The sequence below is a fragment of the Phyllostomus discolor genome, chromosome 12 (genome assembly GCF_004126475.2).
Source record: "Phyllostomus discolor isolate MPI-MPIP mPhyDis1 chromosome 12, mPhyDis1.pri.v3, whole genome shotgun sequence".
In the NCBI taxonomy this organism is placed as follows: domain Eukaryota; kingdom Metazoa; phylum Chordata; class Mammalia; order Chiroptera; family Phyllostomidae; genus Phyllostomus; species Phyllostomus discolor.
This window is the reverse complement of record NC_040914.2, coordinates 15,839,147-15,863,562: the sequence shown is the minus strand read 5'-3', so window position 1 is coordinate 15,863,562 and position 24,416 is coordinate 15,839,147. Positions and strand designations below refer to the sequence as shown.

At 43.5% G+C, this 24,416-nt stretch overlaps 1 protein-coding gene across 1 annotated transcript; it reads right to left on the bottom strand.

Moving 5' to 3' along the window:
- Positions 1 to 844: 844 nt before the first annotated feature.
- On the bottom strand, positions 845 to 15,445 carry LOC114510944 (zinc finger protein 2 homolog). Its single transcript, XM_036012793.1, has 4 exons — positions 15,350 to 15,445; positions 9,553 to 9,679; positions 1,591 to 3,024; positions 845 to 1,506 (listed from the first exon to the last, which is right to left on the bottom strand). The coding sequence occupies exons 1-4, from the start codon at positions 15,362 to 15,364 to the stop codon at positions 845 to 847; spliced, it is 2,238 nt and encodes a 745-aa protein (XP_035868686.1). The 5' UTR covers positions 15,365 to 15,445.
- Between the last annotated feature and the right edge of the window lie 8,971 nt (positions 15,446 to 24,416).

The window sequence follows — 24,416 nt, the reverse complement described above, 5'->3', positions numbered from 1 at the left end:
TCTGGTGCTGGTTGCTTGGTGGGTGGGCTTCTGTAAGTTCTGGGACCCTGTGGTCTCTCCAGTGAACTCTCCTGTGAGGCCGGGAGTCTCTCCTGGCACCTCAAGCTCCACAACTGTTTCCAATCAGTGCTTTCAGGCTTTATTTCCTGGACCTGGGGCCCTGGGCTGTGTGGTCTGTCTCCCTGCACTTTTCACCTGGTTTATCTACACCGGAATGTGTCCCTGTGGGCAGCCAGCTGACTTCTGTGCCTCACTGGGTCTGCCACCCGGGTCTGCTGGCGGCCAGCAGTGCCTGCATGCCCACCTCTGCCAGCCACCGCTTTTTTTTGCTGCATCCCCTTTTGGCTGGCCACTGACTTCACCCCTCTTACTGGTCTAAATAAATGGTTGTTGGAACTTCCGTACAGTTCAATTTTCAGTCTTTTCTGGTTGTTTTTCTGTTTCTAAATTCTTGTTGTCCTTAATTTTGGTTATACAAGGAGGCACAGTGTGTCCACCTACGCCTCCACCTTGGCTGGAAGTCATGATGAATTTTTTACACACATTTTATAGACACTCAGCTGTGTAGATTTCCTCATGAAACATAGAAGTCTAACCTCTGGGGAACACTTTTATCACACATCTATCAGGTGTGATGAGCTTACCAATATAATATACTCTCTGATAAAGGTGCAGGCACATAAGTCTTACTAAAGCCCTTACCACAACCAAAATGTTTGTACAGTGCTACACAGTATGGACTCTATAATCTGCTTGAAGACTTGAAATCTGGCTGAAGCTTCTTCGAGATTTGCTATATTTATACGGTTTTTCAATATGTGGAACTCCTGATGAGACTGAAGAGCTAAAATCCAACTGAAGCTCTTGCCACACACAGGACATTTGTAGGGTTACTCTCAAGTGTGGACTCACTGATGATCTCGAAGACTAGAGGTATGACTGGAGGTCTTCCCCCACATGGCACGTTTGAAGGTTTCCTTGCTGTATGGACTCGCTGGTGAACTTTAAGATCTGAACTCCGACGGTAGCTCTTCCCACACAGATCACATCTGTAAGGTTTCTCACCAGTGTGAACTGGCTGATGAAATGTAAGTCCTGAACGCCAACTGAAACACTTCCCACACACAGCACATTTGTAAGGTTTCTCTCCAGTGTGAACTCGCTGATGAAATTTAAGTCCTGAACGCCAACTGAAACACTTCCCACACACTGCACATCTGTAGGGTTTCTCTCCAGTGTGAATGTGCTGATGATCTTTAAGATGTGAACGCCTAATGAAGCTCTTACCACAGACAGCACATTTGTAGGGTTTCTCTCCTGTGTGCACTCGCCGATGAACTTGCAGATATGAACTCTGACTGAAGCTCTTCCCACACACAGAACATTTGAAGGGTTTCTCTCCAGTGTGATTTTGCTTATGAACTTGAAGGTGTGAACTCTGACTGAAGCTCTTCCCACACACAGGACATTTGTAGGGTTTCTCTCCAGTGTGCACTCGCTGATGATCTAGAAGATATGAACTCCAAGCGAATCTCCTACCACACACAGCACATTTGTAGGGTTTCTCTCCAGTGTGAATGCGCCGATGACCTTGAAGTTTTGAACTCTGACTGAAGTTCTTCCCACACACAGCACATTTGTACGGTTTGTCTCCAGTGTGGACTCGCTGATGAATTTGAAGTTTTGAACTCTGACTGAAACTCTTCCTACACACAGCACATTTGTAGGGTTTCTCTCCAGTGTGCACTCGCTGATGCACTTGCAGATATGAACTGTGACTGAACCTCTTTCCACACACGGCACATTTGTAGGGTTTCTCTCCAGTGTGCACTCGCTGATGCACTTGCAGATATGAACTGTCACTGAAGCTCTTCCCACACATAGCACACATGTAGGGTTTCTCTCCAGTGTGATTTCGAGTATGAACCTGAAGGTGTGAGCTCCGACTGAAGCTCTTCCCACATAATTGACATTTGTAGGGTTTCTCTCCAGTGTGGACTCGCTGATGAACTTGGAGTTTTGAATTCTGACTGAACATCTTCCCACACTCAGTACACTTGTACGTTTTCTTTCCACTGTGGAGTCGCTCATGAGATTGAAGACTGGACCTCTGACTAAAACTCTTCCTACACACAGCACATTTGTACAATTTCTCTCTCATGTGGACTCGCTGGTGAACTTGAAGTTGTGAACTGTGAGTGAAGATCCTCCCACACTCAGCACACTTGTAGGTTTTCTCTCCCATGTGGACTTGCTGATGAATAGTCTGACATGAACTCTGACTCATGTCCTCACCACACTCATCACTCCTTGTGCATATGTCTTGTGTGTGGACACTTTGAGAAGTGCAGAGCTCCGAGCTATAACTCTCACCCTCCCCAAACTCATGATGTATATAAGTTTCTGCTCCGAGGTACAACTGCTGTTGAAATTCAACACTGGGGCTAAAGCTCATGCCTTTCACATTTTCGGTAGAAGTGTGCTCTTCTGAGTGGATTACACTATGCTGCAATGATTCCTTCGAGAAGTCTTTCAGACAATTCTTGTGGCTATTAGATGTCTCCCTTTTCCTCATTTCCTGATCATCACTGTGAAGACCAGAGGTCCTTCTCCTGTCACAGTGCTCACACTCTAACACTTTACATCTGCCGTCACCCTCTTGCCATCTACTCGGATCATTCTGTGACGGTCTCAAATACACTTTATTCAGGCAACTGTGGTTGGTCTTCTTGGGAAACTCTTCTTTCCTTATAGTGTTGAAACTCTGAACTTCCCCTTGAGGCTTTCTTACATATTTCTTGCCTTCTGAAACCTGAGTAGATTCTCCTGCACACAACTGACAGGTGGAATCACCTTGTTTTAGCAAATCCAAAACCTTGCTTCCCAGGTTGATTATCAAGTCTTGATTTCTGGTTAACTTACTCAGAAGTTGGTCCCATATTTGCCAGCACACAAGGTCTACATGAAAAAGGTACCTTAAAGCAACTTCATGAACAATCTCTATTTCATTTTGATTCCAGTGTCCTGGAAAGATAAGGAAAATACAAACATGAGAAGTAGGATGAGCTAATGTCTTCTCACACATAAAAAATATCTCAGAGGCCAACCACACTGGAAGACTTTATTCAATCAGCTTGGCTTTCACCATAGGCTTTCTCATGAGTAAGGAAATAAAGAGGTGATGAGTAAGCTCCAGTCCACTCAGTGTTAAGGTGACTGATTTGGAACTATATGTAACTTATGTAATAGGTCAAAAAGTAGAAATACACGACTACGGAGCAGGTGATGTTCTCAGCAAAATGGTGAATGTTCTAAGAGGAATACACTAGAAAACTAATACCCCTGACTCACACAACTTATGGGAGTAAAATGTCCCATGATAATTGCTACCATTTAATTTAGCGACATGTTCTGATGAAGATGACTAACAACATATCCCAGGTTTTGCACACTGGATATGCATTTCTACACATAAAACTATGCCATGGTAACCAGCATACAGAACAGTGTCCAATGATCCTACCTACTGATGTCCATATGGTACTAAATGCCTTCCTGCAATGTATCAAGAGTACCCTGGTAAGCTAAAATAAAATGGCAAAGGTGCCATTGCTGGGTGGCTCAGTTGATTGCAGCATCATCCCACACACCAAGAGGTTGTGGGTTCGATCCCCACTCAGGATATGTACTGCAGGAAACCCAAAGATGTTTCTTTCTCTATCCCTAAAATCAATAAATGTATTCTCTTTGGAGGATTGTAAAAATCTGCAGAAGTGAGAGTATATCACTTCCAAGCTTGGGACATAAAAGATATTGTGGTATCTCCTTCCAATCTCTTGGGTGGAGAAACCCAATGCTATGCCATGCTTTGAGGACAGCCAGGATGCCCACAGGACAGGCCCACTGGCAAGGAACTGAGGCCTTCTGCCAACACCCATGTGAACGAGTCCATCCTGGAAGCCAATGCTTCAGTGCCATTAAGCCTGCAAAGACATGAAGCTCTCATGTACTCCTTGACTTCACCTTTATGAGATCCTGACACACAATCACTCAGCTAAGCTGCCTCCAGATTTCTGACTGAAAGAATTATGCATACATGCTTGTTCTTGTTAACTGCTAACTTTAAGAGTACGTTGTTACACAGGTAGAGATAGCTGCTGAAAGTTCCATAAAAATTATAATTAGGGCAGATGTTCACCAGATGGCTACCAATGTTCTCAAATAATTCTTCAGTTACACTGGCTTTTTCCTCCACTTGTGGGCTATCTCCAGGAGGAGTGAAGACAGTGAGACCCACCTAGCACCATTCTCTTTATCAGTTGTTTACAGGACTCCTGGACGGAGAACAAACCCTGTACTGTGAGCATCTGTGCAGTGTAACAAGGCCACAAGGATATTCATAACAAGTGGGCCGGGGCAAAGTAATAGAGATAGGACACAGAAAATGTGGGGATATTCAGATGTTGCCAAAAGAACTTTTAAGAAGATACCTGTAGGGACATATGCTATAAGATTTCTTCAGTTTTCCGAGGGGTGTAAGTTACAGAGGTGCAGCCATAGATACGAGTTATCAAAGGCCATGCTAGCAATGTGTTACCTCAATAAAAAGAACTGAAATATAAACTCATTTTACTCCCTGAAAATTGATGAAGGTGTTCTGCAGTTTTTGTGTATATTTCAATAACAAGGTGGCCCTCAATTGCAAAATAAAGGACTTATTAAAAAACACAGAACGGCTCTGACCAGGGAATTCAGTAAGTAGACGGCTGTCTCAAAATGAAGGTTGAGGGTTCAATTCCACTGAGGGTACATACAAGAATCAACCAATGAATTCATATATAAGGAACACCAAATCAATGTCTTAATATCTTTCTCCTTCTCAAATCAATCAATAAATAAGTAACAACAAAACAACAACAAAATTTCCTTTTCTTAAAGAAAAACAACAACAAAAACACCGAACATGCTCAGGCTGGGTCGCTCAGTTGGTTGGAGGGACATCCTGAAACTCACAGGATGTGAGTGGGATTGATTCCCAGTCAGAACACATACCAAGCTTCAGGGTTCAATCCCCGATTCATGGCCCAGATATGCATGGAAACCACTGACTGATGCTTCTCTGCGTCACTGATGTTTCCCATTCGAAAAGTAATGAAAAAATGTCCTCGGATGAGGCTCAAAAAAAAAAAAAAAAAAAAGAGAAAGAGAAAAAGGAAAAAAAAGGCAAACTGCTTGGAAAACTTCCTGATAAGGAAAAAACAGACGTCAGGTGGAACTGGGTTCATAATTCCCAAGGAAGGAAGTCTGCACAAAAAAAAGGGAGCCAATCAAATTGAGCTGGCATCCAGCCTTCCTGAAGGTTTTGCACAGAACCTTCCTGCAGCATGAAGACACCAGAACACAAATGACAAAAGGACAGAAAAAACTCTCCCCCACTATTCACAATAGGCAGAGCCTCATCTAGATTTTCCTGGGGGTTTTGTCTGATCCACTTCTTGATTTTTGGTACTTATACCCCAGAGGGATGACTATAATGACTATATTTTAGACTGGGTTTACCTGAGGGATATACACAGTGAACATAAATGTAGGACGGAGGGAGTGACCAAACAGAATGAGGAAAAAAATGGAGAAAAGCGGATAGCATGGAGGATGTTACTGGGTAAATGGATGCAGCAGAGCTCACAATGGCAACAGAGAGACCACAGGTTAGGATAAGCTGTGAGGGAGCATTCTCCCTGCCACTGAAATGGGACACCAATCCATCCGACCATCCATCCATGTATCCAAATTAATTCCCTCCTTCATCAAACAAGCAGTGAATGGACATACCCTATATGTTAAGACTCTCAGAGGCACCTGGTACACAGCAATAAAGAAAACACAACCCTGGCTCTCCCAGTGTTACACAGTAATGGGGAGAGAGGCCATAAACAAGTGAACAAAATAGAATCCATTACTATATCAGCTGGCAATTAATGAGTCAGAAAACAAGGCAGAGGAGGGGGCTGGAGTTTTGAAGCAGACTGGTCAGAGCAGGCCTCTGTGATGAGATGACATCGGAGCAAACACGGCAGAAGTGGGAACCAGGACAGCCCACAGGGTAGAACATGGATGAACCACCGAGAAGACATGAGGCAGACACACAGTCGGTAGGTCAGAAATACAGGAAGCAGCAACACAGTGTCACAGGAAGACTGAGGACAGGAAATCTGAACAGAGAGGGCATGGGTGGCCAGATCAGGCACCACCCTGGGGGGCACAAAAAGGATGTTGGACTGTATGAGTGGGATCGTACGTCCTGCAAGGGCAAACAGAGAAGTGACCTGACCTGCCTGCTGTTACAGAACAGAGGACAGGAGGGCACATGCACAAGCAGGAGGCAGTGAGAGGCTATTGTGAGTAAGTGGAGTCATGAAAGCTGGAGGCTTGGGCCAGGGCGGCCACCCTGGTGGCAGGGAGAAGGACAGCACCTGGCCTGTGCCCTTGGAGGACTTGCAGCTGCCTGCTTCTCAACTGAACACCCACTTCCCTGGGGTCCATCTCTGTCATCTAGAGCTTCTGTCTCCCCAAGGGTAATATCCGATGCAATTTGAAGGGCTGATATCCTGTGAAAAGTAAATGCTGGATACATTTGAAAAAAATTGAATTCATTACGATGACCCTCATGTGCTCTAAATAGTTTTTTCTTGAAACTCTGACTGGGACCTGCTGTTATGACTATAACAGGGGATCAAATGAGCATCCTTTATGGATTTAATCACCATTTTGGTTGCACGAATGCAGTCCCTACAAGGAACTTTATTTTATTCCATACAATAATGATGTAACTTACCAACCCATTTTAACACCAAGATATCGCAACTGCAATTTCCAAAAACCAGAAAAGGTAAAGTCAACACATCCAATAGCAATTAGGAAATGTACATCTCCAGGTTTGGGGACATATTTCAAGAGTCTGAAACTCTTAAACATTTGAAACCAAAATACTCCTGGGAACTACAGTCAAGATGGTGGCATAGCAGAGCACACCTCACCTCCTCTTGCAACCTCTTACAAAGTTACAACTAAATCATAGAACAAACATTACTCAGAATCCTCAGAAATTGAGTTGAATGCAAGTCTGACAACTACAAATTAAAGAAACAACATCCATCCAAACTGGTAGAAGGGGTGGAGACATGAAAGTAGTCCTCCCACATAAACATGGGAGGGACAAAATGATTATGATGGCAATCTTGGGAGTAAGGAGTCCCACTTCCACTCTAGGCGCCCCCACCCAGGGTTCCTCTACCAGGAAAATAAGACCCTGTAACTTCCAGATGCAAAAACCTCCAGGGATTGAGTTGGTAGAAAATTGTTGGATCCCCAATCAGCTCCTCTTAAAGAACCCACACATGACCTTACTCTATCAATTCCCTCTGAGATCCACCAGCTGGGTAGCAGAGTCAAAGCGGTCAGAGGATTACAGAAACAAACGAAAGAGACCTATATCAAGGCAAGAGCTGGGCCACAGCTTTTCCCCTCCCAGAATGGTAGGAAGAGCCACAGAGGCAGCAGGCAGGTGCCATATCACAGACTCCATCAACCTGACTAATACTGTTTGCCCGCCCTGAAGATCCCCACAGCCTCTCCCATCCTAACTTACTTACAACTGTTAACAGTAACTGTTCCATGTGAATGGCTCCTCTTGGCTCATCCTTCACAACTTCCTAAATCCTTTAAAACATGCAACTGCTATCTTCAGTGAGCCCCTAGCCCCAGTCCCTTTTGCTAAGAGCCCCAGGCACAGCACCAGCATCAGCCAGCCTAAATTGGCTTTGCCTGGGAGTCTCTAAGTCCAACACAAGTAGTAGCCACCTCAGTCTGTTCCACAGTTCAGGCAGGTTGGCCCAAGGGAAAACACAGGAGCAGACTGACCTTGGCATACATCACCCAGGAAAACCCAGGGCCAACACAACCAGTGCACAGCTACAGACCGTGTGGGAGCACCACATCCTACCCCTACACAGCTGGTACTCCACAAGTGCAGATGTTAGTGGTCAGTGGTCACAGCCAAGCCTCGTCCAGGACTTGCCTAGGTAAATCCCTACCATTGACCCGCAATAACAACCAAGGCTCAACTACAAGACCAGGGTGTACTTAGCCCTCATGAAGGGTGCATCTCAAGTAGCTAGCTGGGTGATAAGGGGGACTGTGCTACTGGACCCTAAAGGACACCTATTGCATAGGGCATAATACTAGGATAGCGTGTCACAGCAGATCTACCTAATGCACAGAAACAAACAGGGAGGCTGCCAAAATCAGGAGACAAAGAAACATGGGTCAAATGAATGAACAGGTCAAAACTTCACAAAAACTACTAAACAAATGAGGATAAGCAATCTAGCAGAGGCAGAGTTGAAAACGCTGGTTATAAGGATGCTCAAGAAACTTACTGAGGACCCCAACAGCATAAAAAAGATCCAGGCAGACTGATCATACAGTAATTAAAACACAGAACAATTTACAGGGTAACAACAATAGAGTAGATGAGGCTGAGGATCAAGTCAATGATTTAGAACATAAGGAAGCAAAACAACCAATCAGATAATAAGAGAAAGGAATCCCCCCAAAATAAGGACAGGATAAGGAGCCTCTAGGACCACCTCAAGCATTCCAACATTTCCATCATATGGGTGCCAGAAAAAGAAGAGAAACACCAAGAAACTGCAAAACTATTTGGGGAAAAGGGAAGTAAACTTCCCTAATTTGGTGAGGGAAATACATATGCAAGCCCAGGAAACAGAGACACTGCTAACCAAAATGGAAGTGAAGAGGCCCTCTGCAAGAACATCCTATATGAAAATACTAAAGGTTAAAGATAAAGAATCTTAAAAGCAGCAGGAAGAAAGCAGTTAAGCTACCTCCAGCAGAGGTCCAAAAGAAACTTTGCAGGCTACATGGGATTTGCAAGAAATATTCAGAGTCATGAAAAGCAAAGAACTACAGCAAAGACGTCATTTAAAATGGAGGGGCAGATAAAGAGCTTCCCTGAGAAGAAATTAAAGGAGTTCATCATCACCAAGCCTCTCTTACAGGAAACGTTAAGGGGATTAAGAAAAAGATCAAAACTATGAACAATAAAAAGGCAAAAAATACATTATCAATCAATAATTGAATCTAAAAAACAAATTAAGTAGCCCTGGCTGGTATGGTTCGGTAGATTCAGTGCCCGCCTCAAAATCAGGGGGTTGCTACTTCCATTCCAGGTCTGCGGCAAATGCCTGAGATGTGGTCCGGGCCACTAGTGCGGGGTGTAAATAGGTAGTTCAAGAACAGCCATGAGATGCAAACTACAGTATAGGAGAGGAGTAGCCACAGAACCCTTACACCTGACCCACAGATATAAACAATGGTATGGCATAGCCTGAGAGACTGGTGGTGCTCAGTCGAGCAGGGAACAGGAGAAAACTTGGGGCAACTGCAAGAGCACAATCAATAAAACATAATTTCCAAAGATAAAATACTCTTGTGAGGTGACATTCAGGTAGAGGGGGCACCTGTCCTCACCCACAGAGATCAGGTTCCTGAGGTTCTCCAGGGTCACGTCTTGGTACAGCTTCCTTTGGGAAGGGTCCAGCAGCCCCAGCTCTTCCTCTGTGAAGATCACAGCCACGTCCTTGAACATCACGGCCTCCTACAACACCAAACACAGTCAATCTTAATGTTGCACTGAAGGATAGGAGCAGCACTGAGTGGGCAGGGGGGATGGGCGGGAAGTTACTCTGGATGCTAAGGTGTTTGAGTCTCCCTTATTTATGTTCCTCCTGTTCTAAATCCAGCATATCATTTTCATACATTAATATCCTGAGTCCCATGAAAATATGTGCAAGTGAAGAATAATCCCTGTTAACTTCACTTGGTGTCATTTGTGGGTATTCGAACAGTAAGCACCCTGGAACTGCACCTCTTGAACCAAGGGCAATATACATTCTATATGATCATTAATATACTACCAAAGTGTTCCAGAATTGTTAGGTCAATTTACTCCCAAAGGGGTCTGGTAGTGTTTATCCTTCCTTTTTCACTCATGCATTCACTGAGCCTGAGTACTGTCACCCTGTTAAAATTTGATAAACCAGTAGGTCACCCCTCCTCAGGAGCTATGACATTGGCCCTCTGTACTCTCAAGGCACATGCCACCTATCTGTGACACTACTGATGACAGCATTCAAAGTGTCAAGGTGTACCCATTTCCCTGCCAGAATACTTCAGTTTAAATCCCAAAGCTGTGTGCCCCTCAGAAGCTGCATGATCTTTGATATTTATATCAGAAACCCCTTCATGTATTTCCTCATCTGTGTGATGCTGCTCATCACAGCAAATTCTTATACATACCAATGAATGAATAGACATAAAGATCCTGTAACTTCCTGTCCAACTCAGAAGCCAGTACTCACATGTGGCTATGGAAATGTAAGATTAAAACTACGTAAAATTACCAATTCTCTCCCATGGTTGCTGCAGAACATTTCAAATGCTCCAGAGCCACGTGTGGCCTGTGGCTACCGCGTTACACAGCACAATACAGAACATGTCAATCACGGCAGAAGTTCTGCTGCACAGCGCTGCCTCAGAGTCTGTACACCTGGCACACAGGAGGTCCTGGATGAGTGTCAGCTGTTCTCAATGTGATTGGTATAGTAAGGGCAGGATTACGTTTGTATATTTAGTCACCTCTACTTTCTTCTCTTGTTTGCATGATACATCTTTTTCCCTCCTTTTATTTATAACCTGTTGATATCATTATATTTAAAGTGAGTTTCTAATAATGTATTGTTGAGTCACTTTATGAGGACATTTTACCCATAGCTGAGAGAGAGAGAGAGAGACAGAGAGAGAGAGAGAGAGAGAGAGAGAGAGAGAGAGGGAGGGAGGGAGGCGGGGAGAAAGTGAAACATCAACACGAGAGAAAACATCAATCAGTTGCCTCCTGTACACACTTTCACGTGGGACTGAACTGACAACATGATTATGTGCCCTGACCACCAATCAAACCTGAAACCTTTCAGTGTAGGACAATGCTCCAACCAAGCCACACTGGCCAGTGCCAGTTGGGTCATATTTTTCTAATCACAATGGCAATCCCTGTATTTTAATGGGCATATTTAGGCCATTTACATTTAATGAATTACTTATGTTAGGATTTCAGTCTGCCATTTTATTTTTTTTCATTTCCCCTATTTTCCTGCACGTTACTTGATCATTTCTAAAATTGCATTTTGATTTATGTATAACATCTTAGAGGATATGTCTGTATGATTTTAGTGGTTGCTATAAGAATTAGATTGCTAACACATAACTTAACAGTCTATTGTTGTTATGTTACCAGTCCCAATGAAAAGCAGAAACCTAACTTCTCTTTAAGTGCCTTTACCCTACCCCACCTGTCACTGTCTTAAACACAACAGATTAATATCTCTCTCACACATCCATGTTTCTCTCCTCTTTCTCTGTCCCTTCCCCTCTCTAAAATAAATAAAAATATCTACAAAATACATCAGAAAATGCTATGATTTTTGTTTCATTCCTTTAGCTATTGTTTTATTTAGCCCTAGTCTGCTAGAGACAAATACACTTGATTAAATTCATCTACAAATGCCCTGTTCTCCTTTATTCCCAAATCATATTCGTACTGGACAAAGAATTCTGAGTCAAAAGTGCTTTCATTCAGCACTTGGAAAATACTCGTTTTTTCAGATAAGAAATTCACTGTCATTTGAATTGTTTTTCCCTTACTGCTTTCAAGGTTTTTGTCTTTGTTAGTTTTCAGAAGTTTAACTGTACAATGTCTTGGTGTGATTGCTTTGGGTTTCCTCCACCCTGAGTCACTTAGTTTCATGAGTCTGTAGGTTTATTTCTCTTCCAAGTTATGGATATTTCCCACCATATTTCTTCAAGAACTTCTTCAGTCTCGCTATCTTTCTCCTCTCCTTCTAGGACCCAGATAACAGGAATATTAGAGCCTTTGTTGTATTCCCATGGATCTCTGAGGTCCCGATTACTTTTTCTCAGTCTATTTTTCTCTTTTATTCATATTAAATAATTTCTATTAGTCTATCATCAAGTTCTTCCCTGTTTCCCTTCATTCTGCTCTTGAATCCATTGTTTTGGTTTTTGATATTTCCCTTACTATATTTTTCAATTCTAAAATTTCCATTTGGTTCTTTGTATTTTCTATTTCATTCCTAAGATTTTCTGGTTTTCCTTTCATGTCTCTGAGTGCTTGCTCAAATACTTTTATAATAACCTGCTTTAAAATCCTTCTCAGATGCCCTTACTGGGTGGCTCAGCTGCTTGGAGTGTCCTTCCTTCCATACACCAAATGGTTGTGGGTTCAATCTGCTGCCAAGGTGCAGGCAGGAGACAACAGGAAACAGATCAGTGTTTCTCTCTCTCTCCTTCCCTCCTCTAAGATAAATGAAAACATAGGTTCAGGTGAAGATTAAAAGAAAATTTCAAAACGTCCTGGCTGGTGTTGCTCAACAATTTGAATGCCCGTCAGTGAACGTAAAGGTGGCTGATTCGATGTTTGGTCAGGGTGCATGCCTGCGTTGCCAGCTGGGTCCCTGGTTGGGGACGTACAAGCGGCAACCACACACTGACAATTCTCTTGCATTTTGATGTTTTCCTCCCTCTCATTCCCTCTCCCTTTCCCTCTCCCTAAAAAAATACAGTAATGAAATAATTGATACAATAAAATACTAAGTAAAATAATTCCTTTTCATACAGATGAACCTGAAGACATTATGCTGAGTGAAACTAGCTAGTCACAAAAGGATTAGGTATATAATTCCACTTTTATGAGGTACCTAGAATAGTCAAGTACATGGGGACAGAAAGTAAAATGGTGGTTGCCAGACACTAGGAACAGGGGGAATAGAAGTTATTGGGTAATGGGTACAGAGTTTCTGTTCAGGAACGTGAAAAGAGTTCTGGACATGTGGTAACTTAAAAAGAAAGTTGTAGATTTCATGGTATGTGTATGTTACTATATTAAGAAAATGTCCTTATCAGGTAAGGAGCAACTGAATCATCTGACGGATTCCTGCACTGTTTCTCTCTGTGGTCTCCTATTCCTGACATACTCTCTGGGGCTATTCTAAAAATTTGTTTTCAGCCCTGGCTGGTGGAGCTCAGTGGATTGAGTGTGGACTTCGAACCAGGTATCGCAGGTTTGATTCCCAGTCAGGGCACATGCCTAGGTTGCAGGCCATGGCCCCTAGCAACTGCACATTGATGTTTCTTTCTCTCTCCCTTCCCTCTCCAAAAATAAATAAATAAAGTTTTTTTAAAAAAAAGAACCTTAGTGTTTAAAAAAAATAAAATAAAAATTTGTTTTGTTTTTAAAGATTTTATTTATTTGTTTTCAGAGAGAGGGAGAGGCAGGTAGAAAGAGAGAAACATCAATGTGTGCTTGCCTCTCACATGCCCCCTACTGGGGACCTGGCCTGCAACCCAGGCATGTGCCGTGGCTGGGAATAGAACCAACAACCCCAGTCCTCAGGCCTGCACTTAATCCACTGAGCTACACCAGCGAGGGCTACAACACCGTTTAAAATGGGCAAGTGACTTCAACAAACTTCACAAAGGATATAGAGATGGTGAAAATGTACATGAAAAAGTGTTCAACATTGTCTTTATCAGGGAAACACAAATTATAATCACGGTGAGATGTCATTCCAGAGCTGATGAAATAAAACAAATCTACATCCAACAATGGAAAGATATGGAGCAACTGAGACTCTGAGACGCTGTGGGGGGTGGTAAAATGGTGCCACCCCATTGGACCACTGTATACATTTTTCTACCCTACAAGGTCAGTCATTTAACTTCTACATGTAAACCCAAGTGACATGAAAATACACATGCACAAGAAGACCTGTACAAGAATGCTACTCACAGGACCTTTATGAGTAACAGTCAAAAGCTATAAAACAACCCAAACCTCCTTCAAAAGCAGAATTTTGTCTATCCTTCATAAGATGGCTGTCATATGCACACAAAATCTAATACATCTCAATGATAAAAAGGGACAACACATTGATACACACAACATACATCCATCTTGGAAACATTGTGCTGAGTGCGAAGACAGGTACAAGATTACATACTGTACAAATTCATTACTTATATTTAATTTCAAAACAAGTCAACCAATCGAATGATGACAGATCAGAATAGTAGATGGCTCCCAGGAGGAGGAAACTGACTTAAAAGGGAAAGGAGACAACTTTGAAGGGTAACAGAAATGTTCTATTTCTGGTTTTGGGTGGTGGGCTAATGTAATCCTTCAACTTTTAAAACACGGTACACCTCTAGCACTGACTTTTCACCTAAGATCTGTAATTTTAGTGTTATATTTCATTTTTAAAAGCCCATGCAAAAGTTTGAGGAATAAAAGCAAAATTTATTCACAGGCACAGTGGTGTATATACCTGTTTGTAACTGCTGAAAGGTGCACAAAAAGTAGAACCCCTTTTGAGACAATGTGTGGTTGTGCAAACAGGGGCCCCTCCCCAAGCTCCAACCACACCTCCCACCCTGTGGAACACAGTGAAGGTCATCTGTGAGTCAACTGTGAGACCTCAGGAGCATGACCAGCTCTTTGGCCAAGGTATTATTTTTCGGATGTGGGCCCACAGTATAAACAAGCACAGAGAAAAAAGCCAATCTTTGAGCTCACAAGGCTTGCATGCAAGCACCCTGCATACCCTATCTGCTTTGTTTTGTGTACTCTATATACCCCTGTGCTGGGAAAGCCTGGGCTCAGGTAATTGCACCCGCCTGCCAGGTGTGCACTTCAAGTCCTAATAAACCCTTGTGTTTCACAGCCAGTCCTCTGGGTTCTTTCTATGGATTGGGCATGGAATTTGCATAACCGAGTACATAAAAGAATAGCAAATCACCAAAAATTCAAGTGACAGTATTAAGTGAAAAAAAAATTGAAAAGCAAACATATACTGTGGTTGTAAGTATATAAAATATAACATGGGGAAAACAGTTCACATGGCAGTGCAATAATGTGGTTTCAAAAACTTTTCTGATCCCTAGGGATTCCTGCCCTAGTACTTGTGAACAGTGATGATAACATGAAAGCACAAATAAAAACAAAACGAGAACCACTATGAAAGCTACTAACAGGCACATAAGGCACACATGTTTTTTTATCCATCTCATGGAAGAGAAAAAAGATGTGTGTAAGCTTTGATAAGAGATTTTAACAGGTTAAAATCAGAACAAGTAATTAGGGCAACTGGAATAGAATAAACAACCAAAAAATAGATAAAATCAAAACTCCACACACCTGGAACTTGGTCATTTTGTCCTATTCCTTCCGAGGCAATCCAAGCGACCTGTGGAGACAGGAGTGGCAAAAGACAAAGAGGACATGAGACACAGGCCCTGGCACCTGCGGCGGATCTGTGTGTAAGACCCCTGCGGGGCCAGGTCAGTTTTGCTCAGTGGTTGGGCATCGTCCAAACCAATAAATGGGTTGCAGGTTTGATCCCCAGTCACAGCATATGCCTGGGCTGCAGGTCCGGGGGCCCCAGAGAATCGATGTTTCTCTCCCTCCCTCTTTCCCTCCCTTCCCCGCTCTCTGAAAATAATAAAATCTTATTAAAAAACCCACAGAAAAGAACCACACACCATCAACCACCTGGAGGCAGACTCTGGCCCACCTGTGTGGTGACATTACAACTAACCCCACTCTGGAGAGGACAAACAGAAATTAAATGACTGTACAAACATATCTCTCCCCCCGCTGGTGTGACTCAGTGGATTGAGTGCTGCCTTGCAAAACAAAGGGTGCCTCGTTCCCAGTCAGAGCGCACGCCTGGGTTGCGGGCGATGTCTCCAGTGAGGGGGCGCTCCAGAGGCAACCACACACGGATGTTTCTGTCCCTCTTTCTCCCTCCTCCTCTCTAAAAATAAATAAATAAAATCTTAAGAAAAGAAAAGGTTATATCACCAGAAGGCGGCAAGTGCGGAATCCAAGGGAAACCTAGCACCCACAGACCCTCAAACCTGCAATCGTCACCCCTCCCAGCCCCCACTCCAGGAGCCGACTAGACGCAAAGATGCCTTCGCCCCTTCCTCTTCCCCGAGAACGGGACTGCGCCTACGGGTCACACGCTCAGGAGAACTAGGAAGAGACGGAGGTCCCCCACTCACTCACTTTCTAGAACATATTGAACACTCAGTCAACCCTTCCTCATGCAGGAAAACGTGGAGACTATACACGACTCCAAGACGGCGCTTAGAAACGCCGACCGGAACAAGGGCTGCAGCTCCTCCCTCCCACAACGGAAGTGGCTCTGACTGACCGGCGCTTCTGGACTACACTCCCCAGGATCCTCCACAACGTGGTAGTGCCTTTGAGTTACAACAAACAAACAAACAAACAAACAAACCCGTAATGGTTCTTTCGCTATTCCGACACTATTAGCACGAAATCTGCCCTCTTTTCTATTCCTTCTTTCCTCCTACTCCCATTTTTTTTAATTTTTAAAAATCACGGAGCGTGACAAAAGTAAATGTGGCTGCGTAGGACCAAAAGCCCAACACAGCACCTCGAAGTCCTTCTGATGCTGTTGCTTTCTTTATCATACTTGTGCCTCCCTGCATGGACATCTGTGATAGTTTATCTTGTGTGAGTTATTCATTCCCAAATGGGGAGGTCACACAAAAAGTTAAAGGAACCATTCACCAACCCACGAAACAAATACCAAAAGTTTCCCATTTGGTTTCAGCGATAAGTGCTGATTTTTGAAATTAGTTTTCTGGCAAATGAAGGAAATACCACAACTTAGAAAACCCTAGAACAAATGTTATAAATGCTTTTTTTTTTTAGTGTCCCCTTTGAATGTATCATCATTTACATCTGTCCTGGTCTTGACATAAACAGTTTACTTTTCTACAAGGTGGATGAAATGATCTATGATTATTGAAAACCTACATGTGGATGTAGAGGATTCTGCCCAAAAACAATAAGAAAGTCAACAGTTTAACAAAAGATTCTATTTCTTTATTTTTAGAGATAGAGGAAGGGAGGAAGAAAGGGGGAAAGATTGGAGTGCGAGATAAACAGCAACCTGGGAGCCTGTCCAGCCACCCAGCCCCAAGGTCCAACAGGAGGTTGAACAAGGTTGGTCTGCAGGCACCGCCCAAGCCACTGAGCTGCAGCAGTCAGGGACCAACAAACTTTTTTTCAGCTTTCCTGAGGTAGAATTGATGAATAAAATGGAAATACATTTAAAGTGTATGTGATGACCTCAAATATGTATAGTAGGTACATTGGGAAAGGATCCCCACAATGTAATAATGTAACACATATGTCACTTCACACTGCTAAACTTTTTTAATGGTGAGAAGCAAGGATCTACTCCCTCAGCAAATGTCAACTATATTCGCCATGCTATACATTAGATCCTCAACTTTAATCATCTTATAATTGCAGGTTTGTATCATTCAACCAATCTCTCCCCATTTCCCCCATCCCTCCATGCCCCAGACAATGAGCAGCATTCTAGGTTATTTCTGTAACTTTCACTTTTTTTTCTTAGATTCCACATATAATTCTACCATACAGTATTATTACAGAACGGATCCGTAAGGGGCCCCAAAATACTCTTACTGAAAGGACTGCACCACTTCTCCCGAGGTCCTCCTGTACTAAGTTCACCTTGCTGGCCGCCAGGTTATTATAGATCTCAATGTCTGAGATTAGCATAAAGGAAAGGAATTATTTATTCAAAAGCTGTACAAACTTAAGAGTAATGACTTAATATCTTCACTGAGATCCCAAAGTCCCTTAGAATACCCACAAACACACACAGTCCTTCTTTCTCCCTCTGCCCAGTTTGGGGTGTCCTATCTCAGGAAAAGAAATGGAACACTGTGGCTAAGGTAGCCCCTCAGTTCTTTCCACTAATCCACACTCAACTGGCCGGCCTCCCTCCATACCCATCACCTTCAGCTGTGTGGGAGCAGTGATCTCCAGCTAATCCAAAAACACGTAGAACCTTCTCATGGCCCACCAGCAAGTCCTTTCACACCTTTTCTTCACAACAAGGTCTCTCCTGCTTCGAAAGCCATGTGCAAAAACACAACTGAAAGCCCCGTGGCCCCAACTCTGCAGGGTGGTTGGGCCCAGGTTTAAATCTCAGCGCCAGCCAATCTTCCTCTGTAGCCCCATTTCTGACTCCTGCCACAATTCGCCAATGTACCAGCGTTCCCCAACTTTTCCACCTTCTGTGGGCTGCCATGCAAAGTCCAGGTAGCCTGGCCCCTTGGCCTGGAGCCATTCATCTTCAAGCTCCCACACAGGCACAGTAACCAAGGGGGAGGTGCCTCCAACACACATCTTAATTTGAAGTCACTCCCAACTCCCCAGCTGAAAGAAAGCCCACAGCTATTCAACATATCCATGAAACCAGTACAAGTTATAGATATGTTAAATGCTCATGCCTGAGATTAGTTGCAAAAGTGCTGCCATGCAAAACAGCTCACTGGCCCTGCTCCATGTGTCCCAATGCTCAGTTCAGACTTCTGGGGATGAGGACATCTTATTTATTATTTATTTATTTATTATCTGGACACCCTGTGTTTTGGACCCCACTACAAATGCCTATTTGGGGGGACCCCAGCTGTACCCTGTACCAGATTTAGTCTTTGAATGTCTGCCTCCTTTCATTTAACTGAATGCCCTCCTATTTCGTTCATGGTGTCACAAATGCTTCCCCATATTTTTTGTGAAGCAACTAGAGGATCAATTAGATTCATGTCTTTAGAAATACTACGTGGGTGGTTCTAGTTGTATCTCGTGGAAGCTTCCAACATGCCCTAAAAGAAGACAGCACCTATACAAAATACCAAAACTCACTGCAAAGTTAAGGTAAATGAAGCCCTGTAGTACTGGTGAAAGTATTGAAAAATAGACCAAAGTGGATTGAGAGAGAAGATGCACCTCTGATTATAATATATTACTGAATTCTTTGGAAATGGTACTGCAAAGTACTGGGGAATTAAGGGGAAAAAATCACTAACTGGTATAGGAACAACTAGATAAATTTCAAAAACAGAACAAGGGAAGGAAAGAGGGAGAAACTGAGAGGAAGCAACAGGAAACACAATGGGAGACATTGATCAGTCAGTTTGAAAAAGGACATTCTTGCCCTGAACCAGTTTCCTGATCAGGGTAGAAGCCTAGGTTGCAGGTTTGACCTTGCTGAGAAACATAGGATAGGCAACCAGCCATTGTTTCTCTCTCACAATGGTGTTTCTTTCCTGCTCTCCCTCCCCTCCCCTATCAATAAGCATAGCCTCAAGTGAGGATTTTTTTTAAAGGGAAGAGAATGTAAATTATCTTATATTACCTGTTAAGATGTTTGAAGGAAAAGAAGTGGAATGACAATGGAGGTAGGTTTTCCCTGGAAGTCCAAGCTTCTGTAATTATAATCACATTACAATTATATCTGCATAAGTGGAGGACAAAGGGTTCCAGCCAGAGCTGAGGATGAAGTGAATCAGAGCCAGCCCCAGGACAGCCAGGGGCTAGCAATGATGGTGACTTGGAGGATAGGGGTGGAGGAACGGCCAGAAGAACCATTGTCGACGGGAGAGACTGGTTTTTCTTGCTGATGCGTGTAAACAGTTGCAGATCATCAAATGTATTAGCATGTAATTTGTTTAATAGTGATCCATCCACATGGAAGAAAAGAGGACTGGGTAGAGTGTGGGATGAAAGGCAATGTTTCAGGACAAAGCAGGGCAGGAATAGTAAGAGCAGCTGAAGGACCAGGGTGGGAAGGACCTGGGCCGCCTGAGGATGCGTGGCAAGAGGCCCAGTGGCCGCAGAGACAGGAGTACCCCGGGCAGCATAGAGAGAGACAGCATCCTTTGTTCTGGGGACTCATATAATTGGTGGGTAGCAGAAAAAAAAAAGTTACATATTGACTAATGGGTAAATGTGGTGGCAGATTTCCTGAGGGAATGTGACTACCCAAACCTAGGTGTGTGGGGGGCTCTGTTAGCCTGAATCTTCTTCCCCCAAACTCCATTTGTTCATTTTCTGGAAAACAGATACGAGATAGGATGCAGTTAATTGAAACTGGGGAAACTTCTAAGGGTCATTTATGGGCTCTTTCCCCAAGTATCAGAAAATCCCTGGTAAAACAGATAGTGACCAGAAGTAGACAATATACGGCAGTTGTTTCATGGGCTTCTTCTTGAGCATTGGAGCCCCTCTCCCGAATTCCAGGCCCTGGGAGGAAAGCAGTTTCAGGGCTTTCTTCCCCAGAGTGTGGAAACGCTACACAGAATTCCAAAGACCTCCCTTCTTTCTTGCTAAGGTAGTGTTTGTTGTGATGTTGGAGCGGCTGACAATATTACCAGACCAGGCTCAGGCCTGCGGAGTTACCCTGTGAAAAATGTCTCCTTCCTTCTCCCTGCCTTGGTTTACTTATTCTACCTAAGTGGTAAAATGCGTTTCCTGGCAAGCAGGATGCTAGATGCTGGCCGGTAATAGCACTGCAGTCCCAGAGTTCTTCCTGTGCTGGCTCCTGCCTCACCATAGTAACATCTGCCCCACCTCCCAGACTCAGTAAATTGTAAGATGAATGAAACATCTTTTGTCAGAAAAACATGGCACTGAGAGCTTTCCTTAGCACTGTGGACCAATTTTTTCATCTCAACGTCTTTTATAATTTTCCTATAACTTTTTCTTTCTTGCTCCATTGGCTTTTAAAGGTTTTCATTGCATGTAGTTCTGAACCACTGATTCACCTAAAATGTGCGGGTGTTTGGGCACAGGCATGACTCCATAGTTTCGACAAACATTACCTTCAATCATTCCCCAGGGATATTTTAGTGATTAACCTTCTGTGTTACCTGAGAGGTGATGAATTCTTGTCCTCCTATGGCCAATCCCTCAAGCCTATGAAGGGCAGAATGAATGACTGGAGGAATGAATGAACCCATTACTGGACAGCAGAGGCATGGTCGAGATGATGATGGAAGTTCCCAGGTCAGGGGACTTGGGCAGCAGCAGTCTCCCTTTCTGAGCACTTCTTCTGGGCCTCTGACCTTACCTACGGTTCTCAGGCACCTGCAGGACATTCCTGGCATGACACTGCAGACAGCAGACATTTCCTGCTGAAGCCCTGCTTGGCTGCCTCCCCCTGCCCGCCTTCTCTCCCACACATTGCCTGCTAGCCCTTCTTGTCCTGCCTTACGAAGAAAAGAGCTTTCTGGTTCAATGGGAGGCACTTACAGATTCTGAAATGGGAGCATCCTCCCTAACACACGTCTTTTTGAATGAAGTCTTCCCTCATGAAGGTTCAAGTGTGTTTTGATTCCACAGACAATGCTTCCAAGTTTGAAATGTGACCTGTGTCTGTGTTTACAGTGTCCACCAGCTCAGGTTCAGGTAGTGCCACCAAACAATAAGTACATTTCTGGGGTGCTCTCAGGGGACCCACAGGACCCAGCTCCATCCACGATGGGTTTTTTCCATTAACCTTGCAGGTTAATTTGACATCAGACATTTGTTCAAGGGGTAAGCTTACTGATTTGATACATTTCTTACAATGTGATTATCATTATACACTTAGCTAGCATTGCTGTCTCATCTCGAAGTTTCTTCATGCATTGCAATGATTAAGGTCTAGCCTCTTAGGAAACTAAATGTTTCTCAGATTTGGTTGTCTATGATCACTATGCTGTGCAGTAGGTCTCCAGGACTGACTTACCACAAGTTTAGGCCTGTAAATGTCTTTCCCACTTCCCACTTCTTGGTAACCACCATTACTCTGGTTTAAGCCCTCTTTAAAAAACTCCACATACAGACATCATATGGTATATCTCTCTGTCTTATCTTACTTAGCATAAGGCCCTTAGTATTTTATTCCAAATTATAGAATTCCTTTCTTCTTCTGTCTGAATACCATCACATTGTATACATGCCCCAAGTCATGATCCATGACAGAGCCTGAGGTTGTTTCCATTTTTTGGCTCCAGTGAACAATGCTGCAGTGAATATGAGGGTGTACATACTTCTTTAGTAACGTGTTTCCATTTCCTTCAAATATGCACCCAGAAGTGACAGCATCATGACATTTTGTAATAGTTTAGTGTCCCCCAGTGGCATGCCCTAAATCTGCAGCATTCACATAGTCTGAGCCACTTTCTTGAGGGGGGCAATCCCAACCCACTGCAATTCAGCACAGCATGAGAGGGGACTGAAACAGCTCAGGCAGACTCTAGGGTCAGCCTAAAGACAGGTCCAGGCAACTAGACTCTGTGATGCTGGAATTTCAAAAAGAGCTGCAACCTGCCACACAGCTGTGTTCCCGGTCCAAAGTTACAAAACAGGCACCTGGATGTAAAGTGCAGCACAGGGAATATAGTCAGTAATGTTGCAGTAACTATGCAGGGTGCCAGGTGGGTACAAGACTTACCAGAGGATCACATGTCTAATCACTATCCTGTACACTTAAAACTGATATAATATTGCATGTCTACTGTGACTGAAAAATGAAAAATGTTTTAAGGAAGTACATGCTATACACATACAGATGGCTCAAGGACAGGCACCTGCTTTTCCAAGAGTTGACTCGCAACTAAAAACTGCTTTTGAAAACTCCAAAAGAGGCCCTGGCTGGCGGGGCTCGGTGGACTGAGTGATGCCCTGTAAACCAAAAGGCCGCCTCTTCAATTCCCATTCAGGGAACATGTGTGGGTTGTGGGCCAGGTCCCCACCAGGGAGTGCATGGGAGGCAACAACATACTGATGTTTCTCTCACTCACTTTCTACCTCCCTCCCACTGTCTAAAGATAAAATCTTGAAAAGAAAATCTCCAAAAGTGCATCTCCATTTCTACATGTCCTCTATTCATGTTGCCTCCCTTTGCCCCCACAGAATCAGCAAAAATCATCAGCTGTATATCCTTCTCCTTTTCCTAAACCTCAGAGTTTAAGTGCTTTGGGTACAGGGAGCAAAAACCCAGGGAGCTGTGGCCCTGACACTCTCCATTGCAGCTTTCCATGTTGGGGATCCCTCCAGCATTTTGGAAGTGGTGAGCATATAAACATTTGCATTAATTTCTCGTCATGCATCCAGGTGAAAAGCAACAAAACACAAAACCACATTTATAAAAATCCCCTTCCATGGCCTGACAGATGGGGCTCAGTTGGTTGGGTACCGTCCACAGATGGAAAGATGGCCAGTTATTTGGTCCCAACTTGGGGCACATGATGGATAAAAGCAATCAATGTTTCTCCCCTTCTTTTTCTCCCTCCCTTCACCTCTCTAAAAATGAAATAAAAGCTTTATTTTCCCTGCAGAATTTTAGAGGGGAAGGGAGGGAGAATGAGAGGCACACAAATATCCATGTGTGGTTGTCCCTCACATGCCCCCTAATGGAGACCTTACCCACAAGCAAGGCTAGTGTCTGAGACAGGGAATTGAAGCAGCGACCCTTTATGCACCTCCCAGCACTCAATCCACTGAGCCACACCAGCCAGCGCTCCCTGAATTAACTTTTAAAGGATCTTACAAAAAATCATTTTGCTACTACAATTTACTATTCCTAATGGAGGTTGGACTGATGAGAATTTGCATATAGGCGCCCTATTTCTCACAGCTCTTCCTGTCCGTAAAGCAAGACATTCCCAGGCAACTACTATTGCTTAGGTACGGGTCTGCTGTCATGGTCATTGAGCAGTGAATAAACCTCCTGGATATATGGCAGTGACATTCTCAAGCTTGTAGATTTTGTTAAATCTGTGAATCAACCTTTTCTAAGGTCCTCTGGTGTTTACTTTAAGCCTCTCTCCTGCGCAGACTTTAGAGAGCAAGAAGGTTCATACAAACTTACACTACGGCTCTCATAGGGTTTTTCTGTTGTGCATTCTCTGAAGGACAGTCACATTTTGAAGTCAGCTGGGACACTATCCACATTCCTGCAAGAAGGAAGTTTTTTCCCATGGAATTCAGATGACTGTAGAAAACTAAGCTCATGAGGAAATTTTTTAAAAATATATTTTATTGAGTATTCTATTACACTTGTCCCTTTTCCCCCCTTCAATCCCCCCTCCCACATTTCCTTCCTTTAGTTCACGTGCATGTGTCAAAAGTTCTTTAGCTTCTACAATTCCCATACTATTCTTGCCCTCCCCGTCTCTTTTCTACCTATAATCTATGCTATTTATTCTCTGTACCTTTTCCCCCTCTCCTCCTCCCACTCCCGTTGCTATCCCTACATGTAATCTACATTTCTGTTTCTGTTCCTATTTTAGTTTAGTTTGCTTTTGTTTAGGTGTGGTTATTAATAACTGTGTTTTCTGTCTTTTTATTGTTCAAATTTTTTATC